The 12808-nt window shown below is 39.8% G+C and overlaps 2 protein-coding genes across 3 annotated transcripts in view; one reads left to right on the forward strand and one right to left on the reverse strand.

Moving 5' to 3' along the window:
- Window positions 1–12808, reverse strand: part of Pat1 (Protein interacting with APP tail-1) — a 362655-nt gene that overhangs the window by 182758 nt on the left and 167089 nt on the right. The gene's annotated exons all lie outside the window — the stretch shown is intronic.
- The window catches only part of LOC136856677 (G patch domain-containing protein 1-like), an 84485-nt gene that overhangs the window by 27878 nt on the left and 43799 nt on the right, over window positions 1–12808 (forward strand). The window contains exons 5-7 of the mRNA XM_067134736.1: window positions 3824–3960; window positions 11694–11929; window positions 12146–12274. Coding sequence (XP_066990837.1) covers window positions 3824–3960; window positions 11694–11929; window positions 12146–12274 — 502 coding nt within the window. The remainder of the gene's footprint in view (window positions 1–3823; window positions 3961–11693; window positions 11930–12145; window positions 12275–12808) is intronic.

The following is a 12808-nucleotide window of genomic DNA, read 5'->3' on the forward strand; positions in this document are numbered from 1 at the left end:
CAGGTAAAATTCAATCAATTTAAAATTATATACTGTACAGGTAATGACGTACAGCGAAATAATAAGTTGTAAAAGTATGTTTGAGCGCTAACTCTGAGAGAGAGAGAGAGAGAGAGAGAGAGAGAGAGAGAGAGAGAGAGAGAGAGAGAGAGAGAGATACTGTAATAAAGTAACTGTACTGCTTTTGTATCGTATTTATGCAAAAATATATAAATACAAGTTTTCCATTCTGATTTTACACCTAAAAACACGAAAACTTAAAAATTAAACACACTTTCTACAGGGTATCATCTTTGAAAAATGCAGTAACTAGGTATTACATCTTGTAAAAGTACACCAACTGAACGTGCTGTAATTACATGCATACAGATTGCACCAGCACTTTTCTCCGAGGTGAACAGAGTAATTTTCAAAGAATGACACTTATACAACTCTTAGTTACATCTCTGATATTACATTAACGAATGCATTTTATCAAATGAGCGCCACTGAACAACCTCATCTCAAGGTCATGTAAAGTCCTTGTGACAAAGACTTTGCAAATGGACATAATACTTGTATGATATTTATGTACAGAAATATAAATATAAATTTTCCATATCGATTTTACAGTTAAAAGCATGAAAACTTATAAATGTACTTCAAACATTAAACAAGCATTTTCTGCAGGGGTATCATCTTTGATAAGTGCAGTAACTTTGCAAATGGGTATCACATCTTGTAAAAGTACACTAAGTGAATGCTGAAATTACCTTTGCATCATATTTATGCATGTACAAAAATAAAAATAATACATTTTCGATACAGATTTTACACATGAAAGCATGAAATGCATTTTTCATAGAGATTTTACACATGAAAACATGAAATGCATTTTTCATAGAGATTTTGCACATTAAAACATGAAATGCATTTTCATACAGATTTTACACATAAAAGCATGAAATGCATTTTTCATACAGATTTACACATAAAAGAATGAAATGCATTTTTTCATACAGATTTTACACATAAAAGCATGAAAACTTGTAAATTACTTCAAAATTAAACACCCACTTCTGCAGGGTTTCTCGAGAATTTCGTGTCTGTGAAAAAATCGTGGTATGCCCATTAGTTAGGTTCCAGTGAAAAGTTCGTGTGTGTGTGAATTCGCGCAACTCGAATCGTGTAAGATCGAAGTATTACTGTAAAGGTATGTCAACACAGCTTTAATAAATATCTTCTGAAGCAAATATATATATATATATTTACGCTGCATAGAGGGAACTGGCAGTTCTCTCTCTCTCTCTGGGTCATTTGCCACATAAACACAGATAGAATTACGCTGCATTGAGGGAACTGGCAATTCTCTCTCTCATGTCATTTGCCACGTAAACACAAGTATTGTTCAGTAACTCAGCTTTTGTCTTTGTAAAGTTTACCTTTGTCATGTCCTTTCTTTCCTAAAAAACATACAAAGCATTGTACTGTAACTACCAGTCAGGCAGCAGATAGGTAAAGCTGTTAATGCTCAGTGATTGGCCACGATACTTCCTACTGTTCCAGACAATGGTGTTTCTTAATGATGGTATGTACCGTGTGCAAGTCAAATTGTTTACAAGTTAAAAGCATTTCAGTTCAGTACAGTATAAATACAGATCATTACATATAAATTTAAAATATAAATGAAAAGTTTTTTATTTACCTTTGGTAAATAAAAAGGAAAATGGTATGTGGCATATGGAGGAACAGTTACTATCTTAAATTGTGATCGAATATTATATATTTTAAATCAGCTTAACGAGGGTCCACTGAATGTGTGCTTGTTCCCCTGTTCACTCTATTAGCTTGGTTGCTGTCGAGTATAGGGAGGCATATAGGTTGGCTGACTCTGATTCAGAATGTTGTTTGGAGTGGAGGTCTTCCAGGATTCAATATTTCCCCTGGTAAGTGTAATATTAACCATACACCTCAAACCCAGGAATTATGATTGACTTAGACATTCTTCCTTCAGAACCCTAGCAGGCCAAACTACAGTGGTATTTCTGGGAGATTATCATGCTCACATGTAAACATAATAATCTCATGGAGGCTTCCATGGCATCACACTTGGCTTTGGCCTCGTTGATCAAGCTTACCCTTGGGTGCTCCTTAAGCGAGACTATCAGTCAGGTTGCTGTGTTCCCAGCTTGCTCATGGTGTATTGAGCCAAGTGAACTCTCTGATCTCTTAGGTCAGAGTTCCTTGTTGTCCAACAGATCTAGAAAGCTCCACCCCCTAGTACTTACATGCTAGAGGAAGTACTATGTAATGGAGGGTGCAGAGGCTACTTCTGAATTTTGGACTCATCAGTTTGTGAGCTGATGAATGACCTTCTCCTGGAGAAAAGACTCTGCCAGAAAGCCATGTCCTTGGCTGCTGGGTCTGGGGACATGGAGTCCATTGCCATGGCTTCCCTTGAGGCCACCATTTGGCTTGACCTTTGGTTGAACATGTTGACAGACTTTGCCATAACAGGTGTGTCATCTCAGGATGAGATGACAAAGTTCCAGAGGTTGCTGGTGTAAGGAGGAAAGGCACTGACTTTCCTCTTTCACCAGAATGCCAACCCTTGGGCTAACTTATTGTGAGAAGGTGGGACATGGTTTTGTCCTTCTTCTTGACAAGTGTCTCATGAGGGCTGACTCTTACTCAGGAACAGATCAGTGTTGGGTTATGTTACTCTTTCCCAAAGGTAATATGGAGTAGTGCTGGAGAAAGAAGATTGGAGTCCCACAACACTAATCCACCACTAAGCCTTCAATGTCTGAGATTGGGAGGAAACCTGCTCCTCCAAACCCAGACTGGGCCCAGGTCTCAGGATGACCCAGGGTGCTCCTCATTGGCTCAAGTTGAGTGGCATCCAGATATGATGATATTGCTGGGTGAGGCACTAAGAATCATTTGTGGCCCACTGTGCTGATTCTCTTGGTTGAGGCACTTAGAGAGATTCTCTTGTGGCACTCTGTTTGCTAGGTGAGTAAAAGTGTTCCCCCATTCACCCACCTTAATCACCAGTTAACTGTCTTGCTTCCAAGTTCAGTGGCTGCTCCAGCTCATGGTGAGAATACTCTGTATATAAAAGGTGATGGTTTGTGTACACAGGAAAAGTATATAAAAGGTGATGGTTTGTATACCCAGGAAAAATATTACCGTAAAAATTTGGTATTTTCTATAGGTACTCTCATTTTTTGTTTTAAAGAGCTGAGATGAAGAACCCCCCTCTCTTCTGAGATGGTGTTATATGTGTCTGGCTACTTCCAAAACTTTCTCAGCAAAAATCACAAATGTTGGGATCAATTTTGTTTTGATTACTTTATCTTCCCTGTTTTGCCAAGCTTGGGAATCCATTCCTTGTTTTCATTTTCCCTGACTTACAATCTTCCACCTTGCAAGATGAGAGCCCCACTTGTTTTCCTCCTCCCTCCCCCGTTTTTTATTAGGTCTGAGTTAGACAAGGTCATAAGGTTGCCAGTTGTATAAGTCTGCAATAAAAAATGTTATGAATATTTATAGGATTTTAAAAATTGTATTATAATGTTTTAGCTCACAAGTCAGACCAGTTTTTTGTGTGAAGGTCTTCAAATTTTTGGAATGAAAGTCACATGAGATACACCCAGTTGCTCATAGTTGCCACCAATGCACAATGATGTGTTATCTTTGTTTGTCATTTAGATATGCCTCTCATGAATTAACACATTGTCTCTTCTTACTCTTGGTTTTCAATATCATTTCATATAACTACATACAGTTTAAGGTATACAGTACTGTACTTAACGCTATTGTCACAATACTTTTCTTTTAGGGAAACAATGGGTATGAAGTTGTTGCGTAAACTTGGCTGGAAGCCTGGGCAAGGCATTGGACCAAGAGTTAAACTGCATCAAAAGAAATTGGCACAAGTGGAGACAAAGAGGATATATGGCTGTCAGCTTCCTCAAGGTATAGAACTTAATTTACATCTTCTTCAATTTACACAGTAGAATTTTCTGCAGTATAGTTAATTGCTAAATAATTTAGAAACGTATCACCAAAGAATTTTAATTTTCAGTGATTAGAGTTGTTCTAGAAACCTTTCAGAATTATTGTCATAAAAATACCTTAGTTGAATAGATTAAGTTTTCATTCATCATAGCCATTAAGGGAAATGATACAGTACTGATAAAGCAGCCAAAGCTGCAGTCACTCTGATCATATTAAATTTATATGTTCATGATGGTGATTCTTTGCTATGTCATAAAATCTAGTTCATCCTACAGAAATACAAAACAATATGTTTTATATAGGAGTATCCTTCAGTGCAAGTCTGAAATGTTTCTTGAACTTGGTAACCAGGTGGTTAACTGGTGGCTAAGGGGGATGAGTGGATGGATACCCTTCACTCACCTGCCATCTCTTAAGCAATTTTCTTCAACTGCAGTCAAGTGAGCAATGTATGGCTGCATTCCTTCCAACTGTTAAGTCGAATTAGTGTTTTTTTACATGCGAAATGGCGTCATGTTCAAAGGTGTGAAAGGCTTAGCAAGTGTAGTGAAACTTCATCTCCTTTGTGTAGATGGATTCCTACTGTTTAATACTTTGTCGTAGGGGAGAATTGACTTACTGCTGGTGGGAAGTTCTTGATAGAAGAGGTAGCCTTGAAGAGTTAGCTTACCACCTTCTCCTTGCCACCAAACTCCACCTTACTCTTCCCCAGAGTACACCCCCTTCTTGGGTGAGAGGTGGGGAGCAACAAACCTACTCTAACTACGTTGAATGCTATGTCTTCTGTTGCTGCAACTACTAGGAGATCAATTTTTAGAGTGGAACTTAACCTATATCATTTGCTTTATCTGTGACTACTTGGCGCATGTTCAACAAGTGTTAAAATTGAAACAACCATTGATGAACACTCCCAGTAGTTACCCCCACTCTTTGGAGGGTGGGGGTAGGACAGCGACTATTTTGGTTGTCATTCTTCTCTTATCAGGGAAAATGGTTGGATGTGTAGACAAGTGCTCTGAAATTTGGGTTTGTTTTCCTTGGTTAATGGACTGCTTTGTTTGGATTTTGGTTTGTAGTTGGCAATATGGATTCTTCTCAATCTTCCCTATTGAAACCTGTTAGATTTTGTAAGGTTATTGTTTGTAACACCAGATTGGGTTAGTTGAAGTACGATACTCATGAAATATGCATTGATCATAGAGTTGTTAATTGTGATTCAGACAACTGTTGTGATCATTGCAAGGATTGGTCTTTGGAAGAGATAGAGATGATAAACTGACAAATTAGAAGAGTAGGATAGACTTGGGAGAGAGTAAACAGAACAGCTAGTCTTGAATCTAGGTTTTCTTTAGAATTAACACCTGCTCAAGAAGATAGACATAAGTCTATAGTTTCTTCTCTAGTGGATATAGATCCATCTACCCCCAAAATGTCAGCTCAGAGTAGTAGGTTAGATTTAATGCAATCAGATATTGACTTGGTTAAATCTAGAACTGATTTTTGGATAACAATTTGAGTCTTTTGCATCAAATCTGTCTAGTGCATTGGCAAGGACAATGTTCCCTTGTTCCTATGGCCACTCCTTGGATGCAGCCTTGCCTGTCACCTCGGCAGCCCTGCTGACAGGCCTCGTAGTCCCAGGGTTTCCAGTTGAGGACTTACATCCCAGGATGTTCAAGGACTGTGCCCTCTGTCTCCTGCCTTTGCTTTCGGTCTTCCTTGGACAGAGTTAGATCACAGTCACATAAGGACAGCTATGGTAGATGTACATCTTCATTAGATCTTTGTGCTTTATGGTAGGTCTAGATCTTGTGTGTGACCCCATTGTCCCACGGTTGTTCTAGCGATTCGTCTGAACCAGATACTGATCGCAATTTGTGGTGAGTGCTGCTGTCGCACCTGTAGCCATCACTAGGAGCCCCGAGTCTGCAGTTAGGCAATCAGGAATAACCTTGCATGCCAGTTCTCCCCTTTGATCACTGATGGTCCAAGTTTTGTTTTTAACAAGACCACTATTATGTCTGTGGCCAGGCTTTTGTGGGTTTTATGGGCTGCCTTTCAAGTTCAGGCTAAGCATGCCAGATATTTGCATTCGCCATTAGTCCTTCAGTTCCTGCAAGGCGTTGAGTCTGCATACAGTTCTGCATTGTTGAGGCCATGCATATCGAGTTCACATGAAGCGTCTGGGAGTCCACATGGTCAGTAGCAAGTCCGCAGTTGTCTGTGAGTCACCTCAGCCGGCAGCAAGTCCACAAGGTTGTCAGTGAGTCCACATGGGTTCATTGATTTCATAGGAGGCATTACCGAGTCCACACGGGCATTATCGAGTCAGCACGGCTGTCAGCACGTCCACATGGGCATTAGCGAGTCTGCAAGTGTGTTAGGAGTCTGTGCAAGGCGTCTACGAGCAAGCCGTCAGTGAGTCCACATTAGGCGTTATCGAGTCCGCGCAAGGCGTCAGTGAGTCCACACAGTGAGAGAGCTGGTGACTGTCAAGTTTCTGGAGTATGGATTATGAGAACTTTAGTACCTGGTCTTTTGAGACCATCTGGATCTGGGGATACTTTTGTCCATGATGAAGAGGACTCTTGTAGACTGGCTCCTCCTGACAGCATTCTCCTTTGCCTCCTATTTAGGAAGAGGAGCATTTAGTCTATTCCCTCAGCTTTAAGGAATTGGTTCAGTTATGCTTAGACACATATCTGCAGTTCTTCCTTTAAGTTATCAGTTTCTGTACTTGGGAGACTTGACTCAATGGTAAATGTTTGGCCAAAGAGAATCTCCTTTTTGAAAGTTCTCTCACTTGTCTCCCTTGCTGTCTGCTAGGAAGACTATGGTGTATCGAGCAGGAGATTTTTTCCCCCATTTTCTCCTGATCCAGCTATTTTTGTCCATGTTTTTCCAGACAAGAGAGGTGCAATTGTATCTGCGAAGTGGCATTTCTCAGGAGAATATGTATAAAAACTTAGTTAATGCCGTTGAAGCTATACCTTGTAGTGAATCATGCTGAACACTGTTAACTGTGTTTGAAGGAGTTTGGCAGACTTCTTCCTCCTTGGGCCAGGTATCCTTTGATAAGTCTTAGAGGTTTTTGCTTCCTTAGCATGGCATTTTTGGATGCGATAGGTGAACTGGTTCATGTCACTAGCAACCTCAAGTTCATATGGGAGAGTAGCTATGCTCTCGGCTGGTTCCTTCAGTCTCCCTCCTTAGCAGACAGTCATAGGTTTCAGCTCATCCTTTTGGGAAGTAATGGACAACAAGCTGTTTCTATAGCTGCAGAGATAGAGAATACTGAAATAATACTTTTCTCTATCATTCCCAGGCCACTAATGGGAAATCTTCTCTTCCTCTTACTATAAATGCACTTTGGGCAATTCTACACCTCCCCAGTCTTCCTTTCCATGCTCAGGAAGGAAGAAGTGTTCTTTGGCAGCAAGGATCCAGATTTTGTTCTGCTAAAGGGGAATGTGCAATTCCTTCACAAATATCAAGAATCCTAAGTCTGATTAGCTCTTTGAGCCCTTATGTGCCTGTGGGTGCAGGTTGGGCCACTTCACTCAAGTGTGGGAACACTTAGTTGTAAACGCCCTAGTCAGGAAGTTCTTTTGGAAGGTTATTGCATTTCTTTCAGGAATTCACTGCCTCTTCAACCAGGTCTTAACCTTTCAGTCATGCAGAGCAATATAGAGAAGAGACAGGTGTTGAGTCAGGAAGTCTGTTTTTTATTAGAGAAGGTAGCATTAGAGGAAGTACCAGCTTCTTTGCTGGGTTTTTTACAACAGGCTATTTCTAGTGCCAGGCAATGGGAGATTGAACGACAGTCCTAGACATATACAGGCTCAACCTACGTGTCCAACTGTTCCCGTTGACTCCATGGTCTTTAGCTGTCATGGAGAAAGGTACATGGATGTTTACAGTGGACATGGAAGATGCGTAATTTCGTGTCCCCATTCATCAACTATCAAGGAAGTACCAACACTTTGTCTTATGGGAAAGACTTATCAATATCAAGTGCCTTGTTTTGAGCCGAGTTCCACACCCCAAGTTTTCACTAGGGTGCTATCTCCTTTCGTGAATGTTTCACTTATTAAGAGTATAGATACTTTTGTACCTGAATGATTGGATTATCTTTTTGAAGTCCAGGGGGATGGCTTGAGGACAAGAGAGCCTGTAGTGGGCTTGGCAAAAGCCCTAGGCTTATAATAAATGTTGCAAGTCTTCTCTGGAACCTACACAGAGTGGCCTACCTGGGCTTGGTGATTGATTTGGTTCTGTTCAAGGTTTTCTGACACAAGCTGAGTAGACAGTCATGAGAAAATTCTCCTCCTCAGGGAGCATGCCTGCTAATGCTGGTTGTATTGCTTAGGCCACATGTCTTCTTTGGAGAAGTTAGCCCTGAGTGCTCAACTTTGGACGATACCTCTTCAGTTGCACCTGAGAGGCACTGGCATGGACAGAGACTCGGCCAGACCATGAGTTGGAGCTGTGGAGCCAAGAACTAGTTCTTTCCCTTCATTGGTTGATGTCTATAGTATTGCTTCTTGCAGGGAAATCCCTAGAGTCCCTGAACCCAGACCTCTCATTGTCTTCATTTACCCTAGATTAGGATGGGGGTGTGGTCATCAGGAACCAGTTGGCTTCAGGGATGTGGTCACCAATAGAAGCAAGTTTTCACATTAACTGCAAGGAGTTGTTGGCTATCCAGAAGGGATTCAAGTAATTTCTGTCTTCTTGGACATGTCTTCTCTGGCTCATGTAAGAAGGCAGGAGGCATGAATTCGGAAACCTTGGTAGCCATCACCAGGACTTTTATCTTCTGGACAGTGGAGAGGAATATTGACTGTATGCCCCATATGGTTCATGGTTGACTGTATATTTTGGTGGACATGTCAAGTTGTCCAGGGTTGATCTTTAACCCTGTAGTTTGCAAGGTGATTTGGAGTGTTCAGCCAACCCCTCATTGATCTCTTTATAACAAAGCTGAATCATTGTCTCTAGCTGTGTCTCCTCAGTTCCGGGCCCTTAAGCCTGGGCAGTAGACATTATGGTTCAAGATTGGATAAACCTATTCGTGTATGTCTCCCCTGTTCTTATGGTGTTCCCCTGCATTATGTATAAAATGTGTTAATGTAATTTTTTTATGATCTTGCAGTTTGCTTTTCTGATTGTTGTACATTTTTCTGTATACAAGAGATAGTGTTGAAATGTCATTTAATTTTTTGTGAGTGTTAAACTTCACAATTTTAATAGTGTATTGCAGCTTGTTTTATAACGTAATAATTAAGAAAGATTACATCATACAAGCGAACATGTGACTGATTGCTGTCTTTGAACACGTATGGATCTGCCTCAACTTTGTTCGAGCGTTTTGTCGCATAAGCAGTCACGAGACATTTATGGGTGAATTTTCATGTTGGGAAGAGAGTGATTACATCATCTTTAGTTTCACAAAGAATAGATCCCACGTGCTGATTGCATAAGCCAGTTTTTGATCGCGATTAGCTCTCATCGAGAGCTTTGTCCCATACGTACAGAAAACGTTCTGTGGAGTTTTAATTTGTTGAGTATCAAGTAGATTCATTTGAGACGAGGGACCGTGCGGTTGTGGTCAATAAATAAGTCATTCCTTTCTCTCTTACTCTTGAGTGTAAATTCTTAACATAAACAAGTGTTGGTCACTCTTTATTGTTAATTTTTGTTGTGAAGTTTAACAGTGTTGTTGTGTAATGGCCACTGCAGCATTTGAGGTGCTGTAAAACTTTAAAACCATGGTTTTATATTTTTGTGTGGTTTGTGTGTTATTTAGATCGCTCTGTCTTTTGAGTATTTCTGATTTAGTGATTGATAGACTGGTCACATAAAGGTAAAAAGTTTTGGTACCACTTTGATGATTTTGATATTGCATTTTTTCCTATTTTTTGTATTTGTGTATTTTATCATAGTAATGTTCAAAATGTTGCACCCAGGTCTACTAGTGGTCTGCCACAGACCCTGGAATTTGTGTTTACATGATAGTACCTTTCTGGCTCTCCTGTGGTCTCCACTCTTTGGCTTTCACCGAACATAGGGAGCTTTACAGGATGGACGATTTCGGATTGGAACTCCATTCTCTTTACAGGCAATCCATGGCCTGTGGCACTAATCATATGCTTTAGTCCTGAGAGCATGTATACAAAAGATGTTCAATAATCTGCTTGCTTAGTGTGTACACCCTTGCTTCTTCCCAAGCAAGTGTGATGGAGTCACTGCTATCGTCTTACTCTGCGTGTATGCAGTCGCCTGATCAAGTGCATGTGTACGATGGGTGCTTGGCACCCCAAGTTTCTTGTGTCTTCTTGGACAGAATGACTGCCCATGATTTATACACTTATGCTTCTCCTGAAGTATTTTGGTAGAGTCAGCACTACCCTCCTGCTTGTTGTGTGTGTGTGTGGTCCCACAACTGTGCGCATATAGGTAGGGGTTTATGTGTGGCAGGTCTCCTTTGTTTAGTGCCCACTGGCAATGGGATGTTAATTTTGCACTCGGTCATGTTGCACCCTGATCTACTAGTGGTTGGCCATAGATCTGGAGTTGCAGTCACATGATAGCTCATGCCTGCTCTCCCATAGCCTCTTCAAGATTGATTTTCACAAAACACAAGGAGCCCCACAGGATGGATGACTGTGGCTTGGAATTCCCTTCCATGAATGGGTTGTCTGCAGCTTGGTACTGTATATTCAACTGGTACTGGTGGCACTGATCCTTGTTCTACTGCCATGAGAGCAGGCATACTAGGCATGGGCTTCAACTGAAGCTAATGGGGTAGAGTCACTACTACCCTTTTGCTTGGTGTTTGCATGGTGCTGAACAATATATGTAGACAGTATGTTTGCACAACTGTTATTTACTGCTTGGCACCCACAAATACTGCTGTTGTCTGGTTCATTTGGAACATCCACTGTATGCATACACTACCTTGGAATCATGCACATACAGCAGAAGGTTCATGGTTCATGTTAGCCATGTACTTGTGATTGAGCAAACCCTTAGGTTATTCCCAGTTTGTTCCAGCCATGGTTTACTTACATTTTAGCACACATGTGAATGTGTTTACAGTATCTAGTTTGGTTTTGACTAGTCACTCTGTGGTATATGAACCATGATGTTATAATGTGAAAGTCTGTAGGGTTGTGGACCATGATTTTAGGTTTATATGACTACTGGGAAGTAGTTGAAAAAAAATGTACAGATAGCTGCAAAAGCAAATTATCTCTTAAGACCATAATCATTAAGTCAGAACAGTTTATTAAGCTAGAACAGTGTGTTTAACTAGAGGTAGGTTGTGGACCCCTCCAAAATCTCAAGGGGAAAATGGCAAAACTATTAAAACACCTTTTATTAGAGGACTTGAAATGTATGTGCTTCAACTTTTCCATTATTTCATGTAGGGTAATGCATAATAATTAGAAAGTTATTAAGTCTTTTTATAGTGATGTGTGTGTTATTGTTTTGTACATTAAGTTGACACTAGGCTATGAAATGAAAATGAGCATTTTTTATATACCTGTATTAGTTTCTGATATGTAGAAATTATTAGTGATCAGTTAGATGCAAGTTTCGTTAGTTATAAATTCTTTGAAGAATTTAATTTTTTTCTGAGTTTCCAAAGTACATTGATTATTATTGTAATGTTTATCTTCCATAAGACTTGAAAGGGAGAAGTGATGACGAAGAAATGGATGAAGAAGATTGTGACCCTGATGTGACATTTGCTCCTGATGATGTTGAGACAACATATCTCACAGATCCAAAGTCAGATCAGTTTGGTCTAGGTTACAGACCCTTGGATAGGACACCTGTACTTGGCGGCCACATAAACTTGTTTGACCCTTCACCTCTTTCTATGAAAGAAAAAAAGAAAAAACTCCTCATCAAGGGTCAGGTATAGTAAAGAATGCACACATTAGTGGTTTTTGATTTTCATGAAGTTTTTCAAGTGAATTGCAATAGGGAGTAACTATTGATTTATCATATATTCTCTGTTGACTTAATTGAGAAGCTATGTAGAAACACAATTACATTTTGACGTATTTTTTATGTCTGAGGAAACTTTATGTACAGTATTTGTAATATATAGGATTATTTTCTATATTTTCAGGCATTTGGTGTTGGTGCGTTTGAAGAAGAAGATGAGGATATTTATGCAACAGATGATATGAGTAATTATGATTTTGGGGAAGAAAAAGTGGGAGACAAAAGTAAACAACAACCATCACAGTCTCACATGGTAAGGCACTTCCTTATTTATGGAGGACGCTGGATTGGATTTTATTTGCATAAACAGTGATAAACTGATAGTACTTAAGATAGCAAGAAAGGGAAAACTTCCACAGTTTAGTTTATGTGTGAAGGACAGATTAAAAAGTTTATCTTGAGGTCAGAATCTCCAGTGTCTTGGGAAATGTAAAGCAAAGTAACATTTCTTCTGTCAAGAATGTCTTCATCTCTGAGATATCTTTTTATACAGCAGTCTGCATGTATACGTAAAATGAATTTTGTTTATGTATGAACACAGTTACATTAAAATTATGTGCAGTAGCAACAATATGTATGTTGTTATAAGTTATTAAAGTGAGACAACTCAGGCACATGTCTAGACTCATAAGGCATCCCCTAAGGATTTGTTTTTTGGAAATCCAAAAAGGAAGGGAATTTGGGAAAATTTTTCTCTAGCTGGATATGCCATATCCAGCTTGACCAAGTGGTAATCTCTTATCTTTAACATCTTTTTTTCATACCCTTTCACAAGCTGTTGAGCCTT

This window comes from Macrobrachium rosenbergii, chromosome 36 (assembly GCF_040412425.1).
Source record: "Macrobrachium rosenbergii isolate ZJJX-2024 chromosome 36, ASM4041242v1, whole genome shotgun sequence".
In the NCBI taxonomy this organism is placed as follows: domain Eukaryota; kingdom Metazoa; phylum Arthropoda; class Malacostraca; order Decapoda; family Palaemonidae; genus Macrobrachium; species Macrobrachium rosenbergii.